Genomic DNA, 23,566 nt, shown 5'->3' on the forward strand with positions numbered 1-23,566 from the left:
ACAGAGGGAGATGCTTTTAGATAATCTGCCTTGGCATGCCATAGCCTGTCATACCCGACTGTGATGCTCCTTTGTTGCTTCCCATCTGAAGGCCTATTACGTTCTGTCCCTGACGAAGCTGCTCTTCTGAAAATCCTCGTCGATTCTGCTGTGCTTTCCTGTCCAGATACAGACAAAAAAAGCAACATACACACATACCATCATTCTCCATATGCCCAGAGGATCATGAAAAGCAATCTGAAATTGGCTCATGTTAACAGACGTATCCCATGTAATGCAGTATTTAATTTATACTTTCCTATGGGCTGGACAATACTAGCTGGGTTAATTGCTTTCCTGCAGTTAGATGTAATGCACTGGTCAAACCAACAACACTTCAGACTTTCAGTGTGCCACTTACACCAGAACCTCAGCAACTATGATGGGTGAAATACTGAAGTAGTGCTGTATATAACACACATAATAGGGTTTATTTGTGTTAAGCCCTATAGCTGTCAACAGATGTAATCCATGGGATCTGGACAATTAGACACTTACCTGTGCTGTAATACAAGTTAATACCCACCTAGAGCAACAGTACAAATTGGTATAATTTAACACAGCGGAGTAAATAAGAGCTGGATGGAGATACAGTGGGACAGAGAAGTGACTTGATCGTTCTCGCAGAGTAGATGAGTGTTGCCCTCAGGACAGAACAGTTGCTCTGATTACATTTCCAGACCTCTCTCTCCTAAGCAATAGACTCTGTCCTTTGCACCTGTGACTTAACTGTGTGACAGTCCTTAATCTTCTGTCAAAACACACTGTCTGCTTTTGTTTGGTGTCCCTGGCCTCAAGAGCCCTTTGGATCAATAAGCCTTTGTTGGATTTAAAAGGAGCCTCTTTTCCCTGAAAATCCATTAGTTTATGTAGGGAAGTGTCCATGACTCCTTTCAGTAATAGAACCCATAAAACAACTAAAAATAAAACTATGGCATTTTACAAAATCTAAGCAATAACTAACACCTACTTGCTGGTATAAATTTGCAAAATTGTCCTTCCGTTCTTTTAAAATAAAATCCCACTGTTAACTTCTACTTTAAACCCAGCAAAGAGACTTTCAAACTGTTGATCTCAGAATATTGGTTTTTATCTTTATCTTTGGAATTTTATGCTTGGTACATCTCACCCACAATCATTTTGCAGAGGCAAATCATAGCGATGGTTTTCTGGGTACCATTCCTGAGCACAGTGAAGCCAGATAAAATTTTCCAATTGGTAAGATAAATACTAAAGAAGTCATAAAATTAATGGCTCTTTTTTCTTTTTCTTTTTCTTTTTTTTTTTTTTTTGGTGAAGTCAAGTGTTTCTTGAAGGGTAAATCGTTAGTCAAGTTCCTAGTTGGAAGACAGTTTACATGGGGTAGCTTATTGGCATCTTAGGTGTTACTAACCCTTTTCTTAATTTGTCTCCTTTTTATTCTTTCCTTTATCCTGCTTTCCTCCCTCTGAGCATTTGGACACTAGGTTTACAAGGAGTAATGCACCCAGAATTGCTGTACTGATAGAAGTGCTTACTGCATGTATAGTGTCTCTGGTTGCCATACTCCCGCTCCACAATCCCAACCTACATCACTCCTGCCCTCTCCCTGAAAGTGTTTAAGGCCAGGTTGGATGACACTCTTTGCATCCTGGTCTAATGGGATGTTTCCCTGTTCATAGCAGGGAGGTTGGAACCTGATGATCTTCAAGGTCCCTTCCAGCCTTAACCATTCTATGACTCTATGATTCTACTGTTTTGGGGAATGTAGTCAACACTTCATGGAACAGAAAATAACCTTGCCCTTAACCCAGCACCCTGAAAACTGTCTCTGAATAATACTGGAAGCCTCAGATTCTGTCACCAACCTCCAGTCTATTTTAGGCACCTGTTTTCTTGCCAAAATGTTTGGGGACTTGGTGCTGAAATACTTTGGAGGATTTGAATAAAACTGCTTACTATAATGAAAAGATAAGATCAGCAAGTGTGCCATCAAGAAACATTTGAAATTAATTCTTTTCCCTTTTTGATTTCTAGAAAATATATTTTTGCTTTTAAAAATGCAAAACTGTCCATCTTGCATTTTAAAGCAAAATGAAACCAGCAACAAAGACTGCTGCATTTAATTATTTGTTTTACATATCAAAAGTATTACCTACAATGGATGTATACTATTAAAGAAGAGAAGAAACTGTGATGGGTTTTTCTTCAGGATTAGTGGTGTCCCTTTAATGAGGCTTTTTTCTTTATCAGGCATTTGTCATATGTATACACATGGTAGGATTAAGCTAAACTGAGAAACAGCAGCTTTATTAATTTAACAGGTTTTCTTGTTTACTGGGGTTTAGTGGGTTTTTTTGCAATCTTCAGTAGAATTAACTTGTTGCTTGGTTGTTCTCTGCCCTGATGCCCTTCTTGTGAAATGAGGAAATTTTGTGGTGTCTTGGAGCTCTGGGTACACACAACCATGTCACAAAGTCAAGTCAAGCTTCCCACTCCATGTTTTTCGGGAGTCTTTCTATGAAGACCTTGGGCCCCTGAGCACTTCCTTGATGATATCATCAAAATCCTGCATTAGAAGAGGTTCACTGATGTCTGAGTTTGTTTGGTTATCTGGCCATTAGAGGTGTGCAGCATAGCGGGGTGTGGTCTGTGGAGGCTTGCAGGTCTGGCTGAGTTTGTCTCCAAAACTGAACACTGTTTTGTACTGAAGACTCAACTGCCAGCATGCACATGAAGATAGTTTCTCTCCAGTAACATTTCATACAGCTAAAGGGATTGGTACTGGAATATGATTTGGGGTCTGGAGAACAGATCTTATGAGGAGAGGCCAAGGGAGCTGGGGCTGTTCAGCCTGGAGAAGAGGAGGCTGAGGGGAGACCTCATTTCGCTCCACAGCTGCCTGAAAGGAGGTTGTAGGGAGGTGGGTGTTGGCCTCTTCTCCCTAGTGACCTACAACAGGACAAGAGGAAATGGGGTCAAACTGCACCAGGGGTGGTTCAGATTGGATATTAGGAAAAATTTATTCACAGAAAGAGTGGTGAGGCACTGGAACAGGCTGCCCAGGGAGGTGGTGGAGGCACTGTCCCTGGAGGTGTTAAAAAAATGAATAGATGTGGTGTTTCAGAAGATGGTTTAGTGGTCGGAGGCAGTGGTTAGACTTGATGATCTTGAAGGTCTTTTCCAACCTTGATGATTCTATGATTTTATGAATACTGAGGGATAAAGTGGCAGTTCAGAAGCACAAAAGTTCATACTCTGCTGCTTTGAGAGAGACTCTTAATTTGGAATTAATCTTTCATTTATACAAGGCAGGGAAAACAAGTGGTTTACCAAGGAGAAGGATCAGTCTGTTGCTACCAAATAAACCATATGAATCAGAAGAGCCTCAGACTGAAGGTGGCTTTGGATTAACCTGACTCTACTCCCACCCAGGTACAATCTTTCTCCCTGCTGTGTCTCCTTGTCCTGGGATCAGGTTACCCTGCAACATGGCATCACGTTACAATTCCCCTTTTCTCCCCACACACTAGATGAGAATGCTAGATTTGGTGCCTGCTGTGATTGAAAGCCATCAGCATGATCCTCTCTGTGAGGGTCTGATCCTGTACTGTGCTGAGCACCCTGGCTCAAGTCCAAAAATGCACTTAAACTCTTTGCTAGGCTCTGGGCATTCAGAACATTGCAGGGAAAGAACTCAAGTCACCATGAAAGCCTGGGAAAGCTGAAAAGTAGGAAGAATTCACAGGAAGCCAGTTCTGACCTGTAATTTTTCAGAATGGGTCTCCAGTGTTAAAGTACGGACTAGTAAGATGGCTTATAGAAGCCCACCACAGGCTCTCAGGTCCTGCAGCTCCTGCCAGAAAGCGTGCCATTTTGGATGAAGACATGGAGAATGGTGGGTGCCTTGGAAAGCAACCCCCTCTCACTGCTGCTTAATTGCTCTTCCAGAATGCTTACACAAGCACCAAACTACTGCCAGAAGTTTCACAAGAGGATGTTTTTAGAACTACTCCTATTACCTAATTGAATCTGAGGCTCACTGTGTCTGGCTTTATTTTAATTAAAATCCCAGGAACACATTCTATTCATTTTTTCTCTTTCTTCCTAGAATTTTCAGCTGTGTTGGGGAGTGTTTCCACAGAAAGTTGAAAATTAACAACGAACAGAAAAAAAAATAATGAGAGCTGCAAAGAAAAAATAAAAAGAGAGACTACAGGGAAGACTGGATATACTAATAAAAGCTGAGTACATATGCAATTTGCATGATGGTGTTATTTTTGCCATCATAAGCACCACATTTAGTATATGACGGTCTTACAGATGACAATATATATTTGCATTTCACTTTTAGGTTGATGGAAATTTCACTTTTAGGTTGGTGGAAATGGCCTTAACTGAGACTGTAGAAAAAGAGGTGAGAGCAAGTCTATTTCCCTCAGTGTCTCACATTATGTCAAGTTCTGTTTGGCCTATCTGCCATCACCTGGCATCACCCTTACAGCAAACTGAGCCCAACAGATCTGTTACATTCTTGTGCCAACTGTGCGTTAGTGCTTGTGGTTGCCAAATCACAGGAGAACAAAGAGCCATGGATCCATGAACCTTGCTGGGCATGCAAGGAATAGGGAATCACGCCTTGTGGGGCTGGGTATGTGAGACACTGGCAATAGAAAGTTAAATGGCTTAGCTCCAGAGTAGGGATATCTATATTACTAGATCCCTGCATGGATACTTAGTCCATTATAACTTCACTACTTTCAATTTAACTTCAGATGATTAAGAATCAGACTGAAAGCCCTGACTCGTGACTAACACTAGGTGACATTGAGGGGGCTTGATCTGTAATATATTCTTTCCTTCTAGAAATAACACTAGTTTTCCTTAAGGCAGTGGCTATAAAACAGTATTTCATGGGCTGCAATAGATACGGATTGGCTATCCAAGCAGTACAGACAGAACAGACAGCTAGTGGAGGAGGGAGGTAATCACATCTTCATTTATGCCAATGAAAACTGTTCCCGACCACAATTAAGAGTCCAGATGAAAATTAATTTTTCCACATAAGACTTTGTTTTAGTTACATAAAACAAATAAGCCTGTCTGGGTCATAGTGATTTCATGTCTGGTTTATATTAAAGTATGTAACTCAGTTTGAACCCAATTTTAAACCCAATTATATTCCATAAATACAAGTCTATTTGTGCACTGTATTAAGTTAATTTAAACTAATTTCATATAAAGAATGCATAGGAGTTTGCATTTATTCACCTACAATTCAAGTCTCCCTTAGCTAGAGCTAAACCAGTTCAAAGTTTAAGACAAACCAAGTGAAGTTTGCTTTACTTCTGCTGAGCCTCACCTAGGCATCAAAAAAATTCAGGGAAACCAAGGACTCTTTTTGCTAACACACATCAGACATTTCAGCCTAGGGAATACTCTTAGATGACGGAATTTCATGTCAATAATATGCCTTTGGGGCAGGAGGGCTAACTGTGGGAGGATTTCCTTTTCTTCCTATCCCTGCTTCTCAGATTCTGTAGCCAAAACAAATGGAGTTTGAGAGCAAATAGACAACTTGCCAAGACATAGAATTCTTCGCAGATAAGTGGTACTCCCCAAGAAAAGAGATTACTAGGAAGTGAAATAATTTTTGCTTTGATGAAAAATGGAAAGAGACTTCTTGCCTTCTTTGCTCAGTAAAGGGATCACTATATGGGGGTTTGCAGACATCCATGACAGCTTTGTCTTCATTAGTCTTTCTGTCTGCTATCTGATAGGAGGCAAAAGTATATTTTTTCCTGCCTGCTACTCTTAGGACACCCATATCTGCATGGCTGCTGACATTTTTGTTCCCTTTTCTTTATAAATGGATATAGAGGATTAGCTGAAGCTGCTGAATAGATAAATGTCACCAAAACCAGTGGCTGAATTTCCTAAGAATCATTGTTCTCCTTCTAAGGAATAATAATAAGGGATAATGTCAATGGACAAGATTGTCTTTTCTTCAGTGATCAGTGTGGGCCCCTCACACAGCAAGATTATATGCTATGAGGGTACCTGGAGCAGGATGCTGCACTCCTTCCTGTGTGCACTAACAAAAGCCAGACAGCCACTGGGGTCCCCATGCATGTACACATCCACACATCTACACCAACACAGCCTGTGACAGCCTTGTTCAAAAGGGGCACCTCTGGGATTAAAACAGGGCTGTAGCCACAGGCAATGCACTCTTTAGTCCTGGTACCAGTACTGCTGGCCCAGCTCAGGGGCACAAGGGACACATAAGGTGGTGTGACAGGGCTACATGAGAAAAGGCTTCACTATACATCTCCCACAGGCTCTTTCCCAGCATCCCTGATGTAAATTTAGGCTGACAAGATAGGGTGAAATGCAGGTCTAGCAGTGATACTGATATACTCAGGAATCAGTGAAGCGTAGAAAATGCTGTTGCCTGGTTAGGTCTTTGATAACCTCTTCTAGACACCAAAGAGAAAATCTCTCCATCACAAGGACACTTTGGAAAGATTATTTCCTTCCTTTCCAAATAAATTTACTTAAAGCTTAAAGGCAGACAATATCACCAGCTTCCCAGCGAAGACAATTCTGAGCACCTGTGCTTTGGACTTTACCTGTGAAACCAGGACGGATCCCCTTTGTAGCAGCCATCATCCTTGGTGACTGCCAAACTGCCTAGAGCCATTAAGGTTCTTTGCACTGCTGCCATATCCTTCCCTAGAAAGACAGACAGGGAAATTAATACAAGAAATCTTTGCACAAAAAATAGCTCGGCACACCGATAAACAGTCTTAAACAATCTAACTCAGCTTCCCTGAAAAAGTGCATTTATAGCATTATAAATGCTGTTTTACCCTTGCTGAAATAGAGGTACTGACATGAAAGAGCCTATTCAAAGTCATCAGAGGGACAGCATTAAAGTGATGCGTAACAATTCAGACATTTCCAGGTTTACAGGCCTCTGGCTATTTTAATGTCTTCCCCCATAGTATTTGAAGTCCTTCTAGATAATCCTTTTGGCAAAATTTTCTCCTAAGAAGAGATCAATTTAGCATACAAAGAATGGTAATACACTCAGTAAAGCTGAAGGAGAACAGTGTGTTAAGTAGCAGTGCTGTGTCTCAGTTTCTTCACCTGAAAACTGGTAAGACTGATACCACCATTTAACTCCTGGCAATTCCCAGCAGGCCCTGTGCTAACAGAGCTCACAGCAGTCCTGGAGAGGTCCTGTGTAGGCAACTCATAGCAGTCCTTCCCAATTTAACCATCAAATCACCTCGCAAATCCCTCCTGCTGGCTTCCTTTCTCAGGAAAGGAACAATGCTCTGCAGATTCATACCTTTAGGTTCAGCCATGGAGTCCACTATTCTTCTACTTCCTCTCTATGTTACCTCACTTCATGCCTCATTTCAAAAAGTCAAGGCTCATCTCATCTAAGCCAAGCAAAAGTTACATATCTGGTCCTTCCTAGTTCTTTAGGTTCCCTCCATAAAAAACAGTGAGAAAAAGCTGCTCAGGAGATAACTTCTCCCATCTGTATTGAGAAGGGTGAAATTGCCTGTCACTTGCTTAGAGGCACAGCTTCCACCTAGCTGAAAATTCACCAGGTTTCCAAGAGGGCACCTTACACATTTGAAATATAAGGCTTTTTTTCAATAGACATTTGCATTTAAAAAGTTGTATCCTCTCCTCCCATCTCTTCTTCCAAAATAAGTATAGTAAATATATTTTCCTTTTTGGTCAACAACTTTTGCTGATTCCTCCAGTGAAGTAAAAAAAATAAAATAACAAAAAACCAAACCAAACCAAACAAACAAACAAAACCACAAAAAACCCCAACAAAACCAACCAAACAACAAAAAACATTATCACAAACAAAAACCCCAAACAATGGACAGATGGATTTTTTTTATATATATTAAGATTGATCCATTTTTTCTTCGGTCTTTCCCTGGACTTTGTCACTTGGTAAAAAGGACAGGGAACATTGAGACATCAGAGTCAGACAGACTCTAGCTTATTACCCAATCCAGACACTTCAACATTTGGGAAACTTTCTAGTAAAAATGAGTTGCAGCACATATTTCCAATTATGTGAGGTGATAAGTTGTTGGAATTCTGCCTGTTGCCTCTCCCTTCTTCTGAAATCCTTCCAATAGTGACTCCCCTCCCTTCTTGCCGTTCCACTTCTTCCTCTTTCCTAAAATAATTTATCTACCTAACAAATCTGATTTTGACTGCAAGTTCTTCACATGAGATAATAAGTAATTCATAGAAACATGAGATACTAGAGACATGTTGATAACAGATTTCAGAAATATCTCTGGTGGACGAATATTAATGAAGATCACTGTAGACCAGCTGGCACGTAGAAGGAAGGGAGAGTTGCACATTCTGTGTTTGTGTTATGTATCACCCTGATTATAAACAGATGCAGTTCCAGGGCTTTGGTTCATACAAACCTAAATGCATAACATCCTGGCTGAGGTGAGGAAGACACCCAAAAGCTGAAAACATCTAGCAGCTTCCAACTGTGGCTGTTACGCAGCCCATTAAAATTTATAGCACTCCTATCTGCAGGGGACTGTTTGCTCAGAAAAGAAATTGTCAGCCATCCAGAATCCTCATTTTACTGTATTTGTTAAGGCAAACTGCATCAGACGGGGTCCTTGCTTTAGAGGGCAGCTGAAGAGCTGACATCCCCCGTGCATGCATACTCAGGTCACACGGAAGAGTGCAAGGCAGAAACACTCAGAGCTCCCCGAAGCAGCAGATGCACCATATGCTGTAACAGATGCCATGTACAATGTCCTTGGGCTGCCTCCCATATAACAAGGGGTGCAGTGACTGACTGGGATGAGGAGGGATGTGATGAAGGATTAAAAGTGAATGAGCTGAATAACAGCAGCAAGCACAGAAAAAAAACCCCAACAAAACAAAACAAAAGAGGGTAGCAAATATGATGATGGGCCTCACAGAGCCATCTGGCAGCCCCCCCACACTCTGCCCTCAGCTCTGCTTTATTTGTCAGTGGAGAGTAGGAGATGCTGCGGGGGAAAAACAGACTGAGTGGGAGCCAAGTGCTATTTGACAAAACAAGGCCACAGCCACAGCCCGGCTTCGCAGGGCTCCTTGCTGCACACAAGGGGTGCTGCAGGTGAGGGAAAACTCCAGATCCTCATGGTCTTGTGACATTTGCTCTCTTCCAGCAAAGGATACAAGGTGCTCAGCAGAAAAATGGCTGTGAAAAATTTTACACAACCACTGAGAAAGTGGCCTGACACTGCAGCCACCTGCCAGAAGGAATGACACTAATTTCTGTGAAGCCAGGCTTGACTCTGGCATTGCAGAAAATTGCGGTCAGTGCTTTCCCGCAACTCCAGCACTCGCTCATTGACAGGCACATGGGCTGCCTGCCCAGCCCCCAGCCTTGGCTTCCCTGAATCATGCTGCAGGGACCCACGCTGACAGCAGTTCTTTTGCATCTTCTGTGTCCTGTGCAGCATGCTTTGAATTGCACAGCCTTGTAGAGGATCTTGGCACTGCCTGTACAAGGAGGAAGGGGCTTCTGGTAACTTCTTATGTTAAGCTTTTCTCTCTGGGGGAAACCTGGCTGGAAGGCCTTCTTCTGCAGGTCCAGAAAGGGCAAGGTTCAAACCCAAAAATGGAGAACTGCTCTGCATGGTATTCCTGAAACGTTTTTTTGTAAAGGCTGAAGAAGTACAGCTGTCTCTTGCCTGCCAGGAAGTATACCAGGGAGGTATCTGTAAAAAACAGTGCATGTAGTATCTTCAGCATGGATTAGTGAAAGCTGCTCAGCACAAAACGTTTGTGTGAGAAAGTACCAAGAGAGAGGTAATGCTTCAACTGGACCAGGAAGTTGCAGAGAAGAAGTTACATGTACCAGATGGAGTGAGTGAATTTGAAACTGCCAACAGCAGATTGTGTCCTAAAACATTTTCACTAATCACTAGTAAGAATTTCAAAGCAATAGCTCTCGGAAAACAATTAGTGCCAGAGAAAAGCTGTTGTTTAGTCACACATGTATTTTTTCCCCTATAAACATACACGGACACCTCCTCACTTTCTAAAGAGGTTGTGGCATGAAGTATAGGAGTGCTGTGATGTCCAGTTTTGAGCCAGGAGGAAGCCACTTTTCCTTTTTTTTTTTTTTTTTTTTTTTTCATTAGTGTTTCATTAAAGCTGTGTAGTTTAGTTTTCAATCCAGAGAGTCTCTCTCCCATTCTCTCTCTCCTTCCCTACCTAAGTGGTTGGGGAGGGGATTGAGAGCATTGTTGTCAATCCTGAGTCAAACCGTGGCATGTGATTATGAAATATTGAAAAAGAGGCTGTCCTTTCTGTCCAGCTAATGTATCCAGGTTCAGACAATTCTGCCCTGAAGCAGCACAGATGCTAAAGGTCAGATTTAAGGTTAGACACAAAAAGCTTGCAGTGACTCACTACTGGAAAGACATACTGTTTCAGCTCAGCACTGAAATGAGCTGCAGGAGAGATTAAAAGAGAGTGAGAAAATGAGGAGAGACAGATTAGTTTTGGGAAGTCCTCAAATGACAGTGGAAAAAAGTCTTGCATGTCTCCCTCCTAGGTTGTGAGCTGTGTTTTGACTTTCTGTCCTCTGGAAGTTAGTAGCTTTTTTCCTTACATCTGTTCAGAAAAGGTGATGAGTGAAAGGAAGAGAAATGAGGGGAGAACCATCATCATTAGGAGCTTTTTGTCTTTAAAGCAAGTCCTTTTCATGGTAAAGATCAATGTACTGTACTTCAGTTTGCGTGGTGTGAAACCATTACGAGATGCAAAAGACTGCAAAGAACAGCATTCAAAATGAGTTATTGTCATCCTTTACAAGATAGATGGAGCTTCTCTTTCAGCAGCCTGCTAGGCTGAGGGAGGGGGGGACGGACACAGTTTTATTCTAGGGAAGTGAAAATCCCTTAATTTAAGGCATTTAAGGTAGATTGGATTAAATACTAAAGACTGAACTGGAAGTAACAATCCTGCCCTTGTGCCCAAAGGTAGGATTTCTCAAGCAAATCTGGCACTCTGAGAACATTACAGATCTCAGTAACTCCAAATGTCAGAATATCCTCCCCTTCTAACCCAGTCACAAAGAGCTTCCTCCTCTTTCATTCCTCAAATTGTCCTTCAGAGGAGACCTTCCACTTATCCCATCAGCCTGTGAAAAGAGACCCCACTTTTTTCACTCCATATATGCTCCTACACAAAAAAATCAATGGATTGTTTTCCTCTCTCCACTGTTTCATTCTCATTGGCAGATTTCTCACCCTTTCACTGCCCTGCAGCTGTCCTTGCTTTGACCCCTGACACAATGCATTTTGCATCACCTTGTCCAGAGAGATGCAGGATATACAGTGTATTTGGTTAGAGCACCAGCAAGAGATGCATCACCAAAGAAATGGGCTAAACCAGCCATATGGATGCGCAAATGACTTAGCTCCTCAGGAACCAGAACGTGTAGTTTCCACTTCGAGCATGGGATGGAGATAACCTTCACCTGGGTTACTGCAAAACAACAGGGGCACTTTGAATTTTTTTGCTGTTGCCATAGTGACCTCTCTAAAAAGGCTGTATCCTCAGAGGGACATGCTCAGCTAACATGGTGTTACCAGTGAGTTTTGCTTCTTCCTAGTCATAAATGAGCCCTCATAAATTCCACAGAAGCATGTATGCTTCTGGGAACACATTTTATGGCTCTAATTTAAGCTTTGCTTATAATTTGAAAACTGCAATAAAATCTTGTTAGCAGGGAAAAAAAAAGGGGGTTTTCCATAATTGCTGTTATAAACTATTTACTAGGAAATAATTAGTATAGAGAACATTTGTTTAATTAGGTCTGTGGATTTCTATCAGAATGATGGGCTTTTGGATAACACGAGTTTGGAAAGGTTCCGTTATGCCCTCAGGGCAATGTAAGTCCCCCAGAGGAGATAATGCAGCACCGGAAGAACATGGTAATGAGGTAAGGCAAACAGAAATAAGACATAATTATATTAGAGATTGTGCCTTAGACAAAATGCATCATTACAACACATCAAAGCAAAGTAAAATGGAGACAGCAAACTGGCTTCCAGTTTATTATTTTTACCTTCCCATAAATCCACTGTCTGGAAAATATCTGTTGTTCTTACTCCGTAGATTTCAGCAGCTTTTAAGAACTGAGAAATTTGCTCCATCTGCTTGAAAGCCATTTTTGATTCAGAGATCTTTGCAATGGGCTCATTTCCCTTAGGATGTAAACTGTTTATTAACTTGCATAACAGCTGAGAGATAAATACAGAAACAAAATTAGAAAGCAGTCACCAAACTAGAAGGCAATTTCTGCACATGAAATGATGCTGCAAAATGCTTTTGACCCAGCCAGTTTCTGTCAGGGACATGATTTCTTCCATTAAAAACAAAGAAGTGAATTTATAATAATAAAAGTATATTAGAAATGCATTCAATCTTTCATTAACTGATGGCAATAGCCTGACAATATTAATCTTAATCTGCTAGAAACAACAAAGCAATCACTGGTAAAGGTTATATAACAACTGACACAGAAGAAACCACATGCCCAAGCTAAAAAAAAAAAAAAAAGAAAAAAGCAATGTCAATTTAAGTATTGTTAAAGTCACTTTGGCAGAGATTCAGCAATTAGCATATTCTTACAGCCCACTGCAAACAGCAGCATCTGTTTGTTGTTCATTGGAATACGTGTTAGCTGCAGAATCATTCCCAAGAAGAAAACAGTTATGACATAATCCAATCCTTCAGATTTTCTATATCTCTTCATCTTTCCCTGTCAACACTGATGATTTTATAAAGAGAAAAGTATACATCCTATTTTAAAGCAATCTCATTTAACTGTATGCGAAAAGATGCTGAAGGAATGAGTCATACTCATGTATAACATATATGACTCATAAGAATTATAAGTACAGTGCTAATTCCAGTGCCCTAGCAGAATATTATCTTCTGACATTAAGATTTCTGGTCAAAAAGAAAAAAAATCAGATGTTAAAATAGATATTTATACACTGGCTATGAGATTTTATCAATTTAGCTAGATGAAGACAGAAAATAAGGACACTGTGCATATAAACTCATGCAAGTATATACCTGAACATAACACTTACCGTTCCGTCCATCAACCAGGTCTGAAAATGTTGCCTTCCAGGAGGAGGGTGCTCTATCTGTTCTCCACACTGTACAATAATCCAGTTCACCAGCCTAGACTCTAATTCCGGGTCATATTTCTGTTCAATCTTTTCCTGAACTTCTCGGCTTAAGCCATAGCTTGGTCCTCTGTTAGCCATCTCTGGAATCAAAGCAGAACTTACTTAGTGGGTAGGGTCCTGATCTGCAGCTTTTAAGCACAGACCAGAAAATTAAAGAATAAAAGAGTGAGCAGCCTGCCCCGTGTGTTTGACAGTTGAACAGATGTTCATCAGCACTGAAAGTAACTGTATGGCACCCGTTAGAGCTGTTCTGCAGAACAGGGGAGGGATCAGCAGGGGAATATCCTTTTCCAAAAAGCACAAATCAGCTACAACCTTTTATAAGAAGAAGGAAAAAACAGATATTCCCTGTGCATAGCCAGAAAAACAGAAGAAAAGCAAGATTTAAAAAAGAGTAGGTTTCAAAGACAGGCTTCTGCTATGTTTACAGAGAATACAACAGTGTTCTCAGATCAGTGTTAAAGCTGCCTGCAAATCCAAAAGCATTTAAAAATTGCCTACCTAATACTTGCCAGTAAGAAGAAGGTTGTACATGGGACCTCAAACAATCCAATTAAAGCTGCAGTTAGGGTCTTCCTCAGCAGAGATGCAGGGACAGATATCCAGGGATCAGCAAACCGAAAAGCATTGATGAATTTATGAGATGAAAGCTGCCACAATGCCCTGCTGCTGCTGCAGCATCCTGGTTGGAAGAGCAGTGTATTGATTTGATTTTCCTCACATATGAGGAGGGTCAAAGCAGGGGCGTTGCTAAGAGCCATTAAAGAGGCCTGCCTACTCAGTCACAGCCCGGGGATCCTGTTTATCTTGCCCATCTGCAGTCTGTTTTCATGCATGTTTCCTCAGCCTTGCACTGTTCATTCTGCAGGCTTGGTTTTACTCCACCTAGCCTGCCTCAACCCAAACTGCACAAACATTCTAGTATCAGATAATTCGAAATACAAATAGAGGGACTTCACACTGTTAAACAAAGTTAACAGAAATAACGACACATCACATTTATTTTTAATAACAAGACAGAAGCAAAATCTTCTCCCTGTTCTGCATCACAATACTAACAGGCTTAGAGTGAGAAAAAGAATTTCTCCTCTTCCCTGTTTTGATGCTGATAAGAAGTTTCAACAAGGGGACAATCCAATGAAAACTCAAGGAAGAGAAGGCAGGTAGTAGAATATTATTGCCACTCTATTATTATTATATGTTAGGCTACCAAATAGTGCAATAGCATCCTGAGAAAACAACTCAAACCACTAAAAAATAAAGGGGAATTCACCAAAAACTAGCAAACCTACTGTAGGTTTGGCACAAGGCACAAGGATTGCATTTTCTATTGGTATGAGTCAGCATACCTCCAGTGATAGCAAGGGAGATACACCCATATAAGGTAGTTTAAATTTTGATTATACCACTGCAGTGGTGGGAGGAGAGAGAAGTAAAGCTAAGACAAGAGACTTTTCTTCTTGTCTGATTTGTCCTTTATTGAATAGAGTCATTTTCTCCTCTCCGAGTTTCACCAGACTTCATCAAATGTCTTTCATCCATGCTGTGCTACCCACCCTGCTATGAATTAGTGTTCAGCTGGATATGAAAGGAGGTTAGTAAACCTGAGGTGGATTCACAATCAGCTTTGCCAGCAAAAGTCCTTCCACTGCATTTAAAAAGAAAAAAAGAGGGGGAGAGTAATACAGCTCTTTGTATATCTGTCTCATAATGGTCTCTTCATCCATTACTTACTCATTTTAAGACAATGAATTCTCAGATTTATACTGTTTGGGATGCTGCTGGGCTTGAGCAGACTCAAGAAATGAAAAATTTAATAGATGACCTAATTCATTGTTGTCCTCCACAGACATTTCATTTAGTGCTTTCTCTTCTCTGCACTGGTAGTTTTAAAATCCCATGAAATATTTGATTACATAACTCAGAGTACACTATGTGACAGGGCCACCACTTGAGCACTTTCCACCCCAGAGAACATGCTGCTGAAGACACAGCAAATGCACAGGAACCAGGACTGCAAACCCAGGCTGGAGATGAGAGAAAGAATAAACTGCAGCTGCAATAGTAAAAGGCAGTACACTAGTTTGACAGCCTTTCCATTCAAGCAACTGTTAAGGGCCAGGCTTTACACTCTTTGCCCAGTTCCACAAAGAATAAGAAACTTCATTTTGTACTTTCAGATCAGTTTGCACTCTTCTGTTCAGAAGGAAGCTACCAGGGTTGCTCTGCTGTTTCTGGTCATACCAGGGTGTTCGGTGCTCATTGGTAGTGTGGTTTCATGAATGCCGTCTACTTTAGCATCAGCCTCCGATCCCGTTTTCTATCTTAGGGGTAATTTTACTCTCCTAAACTGCAGAGGAGAGGTCTCCCTCTTTGCAGATGTTGGTTATATGACCTGTTCTCAAGGGACAGTTCCATACTGAGAGAGCTGAAAAGCAAGCTTTTCATCCATCAATATACATTTTTAATAAGGCTTGAAAACCAGGGAAGCTGCAGATGACTGGAAAAATGCCAGTCCCCTCCCCCTAGTATTTCCAAAGTACAAGTAATCAAATCATAAGCCTGCTTCTGTGCCATCAATCGTGGGAAGAACAACAGAATTAATTTATTTTAAAGTGATAGTGTTGATGCAATTTACTAAAAGCTCTGTACTACATTAGAATTGGCTACCGTATGATGCCTTAAGTAGGAAACTAAACTGATTCTGAAACAATATCACACATGAAAGACACTAAAGCTGGCTAACTAGTAGGTTCTGTAATATAATTGTAACATGTAACATTTTATGTAACGTAAAAATAATTGTGTAAATTTTTATTCATTTTGTTCAAGAATGTGTTTCCAAGCCTGAAATATTCAGCATGGTATTAGAAGTCACAAAAAAGCCCAAACTCCTAAGGAGATCTCAGCTCACGCAAGTGTGATGAGTAAACAACAAAGATAAAGAAAACTCCTTGAAAGCAGTCTACCTGGAAGCAGGCAAAAATGTGTCTCATTGCAGTAGAAGTCTAGCCACCATCAGAAAAGTGCTTTTCAGAACTTAGCACTCTGTCCTATGTAAAAGTAGATGTTAACCAAAAATGCAGAGGTTGCTGGAAGATAAGCAGGTGGGCACAGGTGCTGGGTAAGACACTGTGACTGAAAAACCTGGCTGCATAAAACGTAGGAGGTGCAACAGCAAAGGAAATATCAAATCCATTTCTGATAACCATTCTCTGGAAAAAGTGGTGAAAATGAAATAAATTCAAATAGACTCTTCAGTAACCAAGGGATTGAAACTTAGAGTCTTTAGAGTAGTAACTTCAGAAGGATTATCTGTTTAGCTCACCAAAACCAGAAGTTAAGAAATGGCAAGCACATATGGCTACAAAGCAAAGAAGAACAGAAGAAAGTGGAGTTCCTTTGGTTGAACATGGGCATATTAAGACCTGATGGTTGGAAAGACATGTGGAAGAAAAGGGCAGGTTTTCAGCAGCAAAGCTGCTACCATTAGAAGTCTTCACCTACTGCTTCGGATGAACTTTATCCTCTTGTTTTTCTTGGTAAGACAAGATTGGAGCTTGTGACTAAAAATTGAGATGAAGCTTGAATACTTGAAGTAGGATTTTATGCCTGTAAGAGCAATGGCTCATCTTATGCTTTTGGATAATCACAGTATTACCCTATAAATTTAAAAATCTTTGCAAATCTATAAACAAATGCCGCCACCAACAAAAAAAACCAACATTAATTAGCTCACTAGCCTCGTTTAGTTGCAGGGTAACTCTATAGCTTTGTTGAATCTTCCAACTGGAACACAGAGGTAGTAAAACTACCAGGGTAAGTAAAACACACAGTAAGTAAAATTTACCCTGCTACAGGACAATCCTCAACCTTTGCTACATTCGCTGTTTGGCAATTCATTCCTTAGAAGGACCTATCCCAAAACACTGTCTCTCAAAGTATGCTGGGTCAATTCCCATCAGACAAAGCTAGCCAGCAATTAGATAGCAGGGAAGTCCAGGCTCTGTTTCCCAGGTCTACCACTGTTCAATAATGGTCCTTCCATGACTAAGTTTAAAGAAAAACAAACAAGCAAACTTTTTCCAAATTTTCCAAAGTTGTAGAACAGTTTAATCTACCTCCCTTCACAAGGAAACTTCTGAACAGCTGTTGAAAGATATTCCCTGCATATACATACACATCTGCTGTGATGTCCTGTTTTCTAGATTAGCAAGTTCAGGGCCTTTTTCAGGGAGCTTCAAGGCCAGGTAAGTGCTCTGCAGACCCCTGGCTTTATTCGTGGTCCTGCTCTGTCATAAGATACCTGGAGGTGTTCTACACAAGAAAGCTATTGGAACACTGCCATCTTTTTAACTGTGCAAATCAGGTGGCAGAAAAATATAATTTTAAAAATTATAACTTCCTCATTAATTTGAAATCTAAACTTTAGAGATCTTTAAAGACAAAAAGTGCTAACTCAAGCAATTATCTTCTTTCCGACCTGTAGAAGAGTTTATCTGCCAGCTCTGAAGCTGTTAAATTGTAAAGAAGTACAAGGTCTAAACACCTCCAGTTTGGGATTCAAAGTCAAGTAATTCAGGAAGCAAGAATCTTCCTGTTTCTGGGATAGAACAGAACTCACTGACACTCTGGTCTGCAGAACAAAGCACCTCCTAAGGCTGCCATGACCAGAAGCATTTCTGGAATTTCTAAGTCATCGACTACCTTCCAGACAACTTCTCAGAAACAGCTATCACTTACCACTGGAAGCCAAGTCATGTGGATATAATTGCTAACATTCCCGATAATCAAAATTACCTTGGAGGTAAGCTCTGTATGTTAATCCCCCAGATTTTTTAAGTCTCATGCTGGATTAATAGACTCCTTTAAAGGAAATCAATGCATTTCATTGTACCAATTTTTTTATCTGTCCCCTAGGAAAAACAGTACCTCTGAGAACTACCTTGGTTCAAGAATTACACATTGCAATACGCATTTACCAGAATAAGAGAAAAGAAGCAATAGTGTTATTTCACTGAAACATAGGTCAAAACAGACAGTGAGATTTACGAGCAAACAAACAAACAAGATTAAATTCCCTAACTAAATAAATACTTCATGTGATGAGGGATTTATCTTTGCTGTCAGGGACTTTTTCAAGGATTACTGTCCTAAGGACTAGCGTGCTCTGGCACACTTTCTGTCAGCCAACTATATTAAATGCAGGAGCAAAGTAGAGGATTCTTGTAGGCCCAGACCTGATCCCAGGCAGCCCACATCCTTCAGGATTGCTTTTCCAGAACCAAAGGCTGGCATGCCATTTATACCACTTCAAACTTTAAGTGTGCTACTGTTCAGCATACAGATAGGAGCATATGCTTCCACTATGACAGGCAGTAGTGACCTTCTCATATTGCTACGTGGGAGGCAAGAAAGCAACATGGTGCAGGTCAGAAGGCCCCAAAAGAGCACATCCATTCACATGCTACCCTAAAAGCATTTTTAATTTGTATTTCAGTTTCAGAACCAAGTGACTGGAAGTTTTAACAGCTGTCATTTCCTTTTAATTACAAATATAAAACAGAATTAGCCAAAGCTCCTTGACAAACACAAATCAAGACACTCTAGGAGGCTGGGAATGTGTCTGTTCCTCACTTGTGAGCAGATCAAAAGCTACAATTACTGTGTCATATGGAGAATGCCCATTTCTCTCTAATAGAACAGAAGCATTGGACCATATAACATACATATTCAGGACTTGACAAAGAAATAACAAGGTCAAGCCTGCAACTAGACTGCAGGAGATCCTGTAATTTAGATTTATACTTAATATTGACAAGGTTGTAACTAACATTCTTCTGTTCCAGGCAAATGCACCTTGAAGAGAGATGAGGTTATACAGTCACAAAGTAAATCTGAACTATAAAAACTGACCTATGAGCAGCTCTAACAGGATGCACCATCTCTAAATATGTCTGCCTCAGTTTTCCTCTATGATTCAACTGCTTTTGTCTCTCAGTTTTGCAAGCCCAGGCCTGAAGCAAAAGATTCCCATGAGAAGGGAAAAGGCCTAGCAAGCTCAGAGCTGTTAACAACTTTGAAAGGTACAAACAAGCCAGGCTGATGTTCTTAACACCAGCTGGTCTCCAGTGTTGAAGAACACAGAGCCCAGCACAGCCACAACTAGTCCCAAAATGGAGATAAAGTAAGAACAAACAGGTAAACAAAGAAGTCTGCTTGGTGAGAACAAGGCCTTCATGTTTTTTCTACTATTTTCCTCTTATTCTCCAATGAGAGATGTTGGAGGTATGGCTAATGGTTAAATGACAGCAATCAATCCACTTTATTCTGTAAAAGCCTGGTCCCATCTTTGATCAGAGGGACTTCATGTACACTTTCCCAAAGGTTGCTGGATCTTCTCTCCTCTAGCAGGACTGCCTGTCAGAGAGATTAATTCTTGAGAATTACGATCCACCCAGGAACACCCACTCGCAGCCAGGCAAGGGTGAGAGATACTAACTCTTTCACTGTCTTTATTAGTAAACTTAACATTAAGTAGTATTCATAATTAAGTTTAATATTGTCAAATCCTTGAAAATTGATAATTAATGTTCTAGGTCTAGTATAGAATTGATAATAAGTAAGTTGCTAGCATTTTAATGGTTAACTTTTGTTGTTTGATCTACATATAAGTAGTAAAATTCACTGTTAAGATACCTTTTGCATTCAAACTTCAGTTTCTGTTCCCATCTCCCAGTTTCCCTGTGACTCTCCTGCAGTTGGGCCTTCTACTTTAAGGAGTTAAGACCCCAACATTATATGCAATAAATCTTGATCTGTGCATATACGTCTCATCTGCCGTCTATCCCATCTGTGACAGCAGTACATCTGTGAGCAATGTATTTTTCTTCTTCATCTCTGACTCTTCTTCCCAACCATTACAATAATCTCTTCCCTTAGAAAACACCTGCCAGGAGAAGAGAAACATGCACCATTAAAACTATATAAGGCCAGCTCCCTGCTATTAAACAGAAGAGCTGAATTCCCTCTGCCTTTCCCATCCCTGCTGGGCTTGAGAAGAAGGGTGGAAGAGTAAGAGTGTACACAGATTTTTGGTATTCTGTGTGCATTCCTTACACAACTATTGAATTTTCACCAGGCTTTAGTGAAATTCTACATTCTCACACATCTGACTGTGTATCAGCTCAAAGCAGAGATTGTTGATCTTAGAGACAGAAACACAGAACCCTCTTCTTTTTCCAGGGAAGCCTTTAACATAATTTTTTTAGCACTTAAAAAAATCTGAAAGGTAAGGTAGGCCTCTCTATGACAGCACAACAGAGTAACTTAAAAATACAAGAAAGGTTAAATCTTATTAATCCCCACGACACAACTTTCCCCCCCAATTGTTCATTGGTTGTTCTCCCTCAGGTGAGGGGGTAGAAGCCAATGAGAAATTACAAGCACAGACCTAATGTACTAACTCTGACCGAGGCAGTGGTTCAGAAAATATTGTAACTCTGTATTGCAGTGCAACTAGAGCATTGAAAACATGTGAGCAGCTGCCAACACATAGCTGGTTGAAAGTTTCTCTCTTAGCACATTTTAATTTGATATGAAAAGTATGTTACCATAAATCTCTTATCCCCACTGAATAGCAGCATGTCCAAGAGAGCATGTAATCAAAATTAGCATAAAAAGGAAACAGTAGGAGGCCGTTCTGGTAAGGCCTATCCATCTAGGCTTTTTTGTGACTATTGCTTTGTTTGCGTTTAGGGTTGATGCAGGAGAAAATAAGTTAGCTAAACTGAAACTACACTAAACAATACCATTTAACTAAAAATAATTCCCCAAACCATCTGAAGTAATACAAAACCAAACATGAGGAGAGACAGAACTAATAGAATACTTGACAAGATAAAAATGCATGTGCGTAAAACTGCAGTAGCACAGCTCAATACACATAGAATAAGAGCACTTTCTTAGTAAGAAACAAGCTGAATAAGCTTTAGAGACTCTTTCAACACATACTGGTCTATTGCAGAGTTTAATCTCAAACACAGGAAAGTATGCCTCATAATTGTATTTCTTTTTAGAAGGCAGAATAGTTTGTTTCAAACATTAAGTTTAAAGGAGTATTTTGCAATAGATCTGAAACTAAAATTTTGGTAAGGACTAGGGACAGCTGAGGCCAGGTGGTAATGCTTTTGTTTCTTTTTAATGAGAATTATTATCTGCTTTTTTGGTACTATATGCTAACCAAGCTTCCTGCCTAGCTGTGAAAGCTTTTTATGTACTCATGAAACTTCAGAGAATCACAGAATGTTAGGGGTTGGAAGGACCTCTGGAGGTCACCTAGTCCAACCCCCTGCTGGGGCAGGATGACCTAGAGCAGAGTGAATGACTTGAATGACTGTAACTAACTCCTCAGCAGTACTTAATGCTATGTAGTTTAAGGATTACATGTAAGACAAATACCTCAACATGCTTGTTCAACTAGTATAACTTGATCAAAATCAACAACACAAGCCGCTGAGTTGCTTGGTTAGTGTCCAAAGCTTCCTTGTGCTGTAACAGTAGTGTCAACCACAACGTGTCCATACTACACTCAGTGACAGACAAGCCAAGAAGTTCTTTTCAGACCTGTCATAAGTGAAAGACAATGAGAACGATAAGAACTTAAGCTAAGAGTGCTACTGAAAGCAATTAAGCGCAGATTAAAGTACTCAGAAAAAAAACATATCCCCTGGCAGCACAAGATGGAGTTGGTAAATTTGAAACTATGACACCAATCATTTTGTGCTTTTTGAGGAAATGTATGCTATATATTCACAAAACATACTTTGTATTTGGCAGCAAATTCTAAGTTCATAAAAAACAAAATAGAATAAAATAATTAATTACAAAGGATTTTAAAAATCTGCACCATGCAGAGCTTTCCAAATGCGTAACACCCTAGTTTAATGCAGTATTTCAACACAGGAAAGAAATGCTTGTTATTAAAACATGATAAATAATGAAAACAAATTTACTAACTAGGCATCTACTGGCAAAGACAAAAGAGATGCCACAGGCATTAACTTAGGTGGCAAAACATAGTAGAGAATCACAATGACACCACAATACATGAATATTACATATCAAGATTGTCAGTACTCCCTGACAGGTCAAGAGCTAGTCATGGATAGGATATAAGCCTCCCTGGTTATCATCCCTTCTTTCAGGCATTTGAACATGACATGTTGATGGTGATCAAAATGTTTGTAATTTCCAGCATGGACAAAAGGAAAAGGTCATGCCTGTAAAGAGAAATACCGGTGGAACTACTGTGGCAAATTTAGAGGAAAAGGTCTGCCTGCACAAGGTCTGCCTCAGAGCCACCTCTTCATATTTAAGGAATACAGACTGAATTTAGAAAATGGTAAGTGAATGCAGAGAGAAGGGCACTACCAGTCACTGAATCTGAATACACTGTGTGGAATATTGTCTTTACGAAGACAGTATCAACTCTGCCTTTATGTTGTTTGTAGCAAATTTTGGGTGTAGCTGCAATGGAAATTCTACTACTAAACTCCATTTAGCAAGCAGAGAAGGAAAACAGAATTGCAAAAATGAGCAGCATGCAAAAAACCCCAAACAACAACCCTCCCTAGGATTAAGTTTCAGTCTTGTTGTGGTTTGAGCAACCAATGCTGCAGTTTTGCATCCTCAACAATTGTGTCAACCCTGTCATGCTGCTTTCTCCCATGCAACGTTATACAGCAGAATAAAACCCCACAAAAAACACCACGTCAAACTGCTCACACAACTGCAATATTCATTATTTTTATATAAGTTAAGGTGAAGCTTTAAGCAAATACAACATAACTACGCAACTCATGCCATAGGCAGGGCTTTGGGTTTTTTGATCACAGGCTCTATATGAGACATCTGGCCTGTTGGTGGCAGGTGGGATGCACCTGTCCCAGAGGGGGAAAAGGCTTTTGGGGCAGGAGTTAGCAGGGCTTATTGACAGGGGTTTAAATTAGAAATGAAGGGGGAAGGAGAGATAATTGGGCCTGTTAGGGACAGGCCCAAGAGAAACATGCCAGGGCCTCTAGGATGGTGGACTAGGGAGGATTTTCACTTGGTTGTTTCATTTGAGAAAAAGGATAGATATTTAGAAATCATGGAAGCACCTGAGAAGGGTCTGGTAGGAAATGGAGCCCACAGTGGAAAGAAGGTGTTGGAATCATTAGATCATCTGAAGTGCATCTATACCAATGCACACAGTATGATCAACAAACAGG

General features: G+C 40.4%; 1 protein-coding gene across 2 annotated transcripts; it reads right to left on the reverse strand.

The window, feature by feature from the left end:
* TAGLN3 (transgelin 3) lies at positions 1-14,187 on the reverse strand. 2 transcript variants are annotated; one of them, XM_009993334.1, is made up of 5 exons: positions 13,797-14,187; positions 13,194-13,375; positions 12,161-12,335; positions 6,651-6,753; positions 1-158 (listed from the first exon to the last, which is right to left on the reverse strand). In XM_009993334.1, exons 2-5 carry the CDS (start codon positions 13,371-13,373, stop codon positions 17-19), a joined length of 600 nt encoding a protein of 199 aa, XP_009991636.1. In that variant the 5' UTR covers positions 13,374-13,375; positions 13,797-14,187; the 3' UTR covers positions 1-16. The 2 variants fall into 2 exon arrangements, with proteins under 2 accessions (XP_009991636.1, XP_009991637.1); XM_009993335.1 differs by lacking the exon at positions 13,797-14,187 and having other exon boundaries at positions 13,194-13,531.
* Positions 14,188-23,566: the final 9,379 nt, after the last annotated feature.

Source organism: Chaetura pelagica, unplaced genomic scaffold (assembly GCF_000747805.2).
Source record: "Chaetura pelagica isolate M959 unplaced genomic scaffold, ChaPel_1.0 scaffold101, whole genome shotgun sequence".
Classification (NCBI taxonomy): domain Eukaryota; kingdom Metazoa; phylum Chordata; class Aves; order Apodiformes; family Apodidae; genus Chaetura; species Chaetura pelagica.

Excerpts from the sequence above, each read along its gene's own strand:
- TAGLN3 (XM_009993334.1), bottom strand. The coding sequence starts at position 13,373 with ATGGCTAACAGAGGACCAAGCTATGGCTTAAGCCGAGAAGTTCAGGAA. Across the intron at positions 12,336-13,193 it reads CCTGGTTGATGGACGGAACG|CTGTTATGCAAGTTAATAAA; the intron begins GTAAGTGTTATG and ends TTTATCTCTCAG. Across the intron at positions 159-6,650 it reads GATCCGTCCTGGTTTCACAG|GAAAGCACAGCAGAATCGAC; the intron begins GTAAAGTCCAAA and ends GTATCTGGACAG.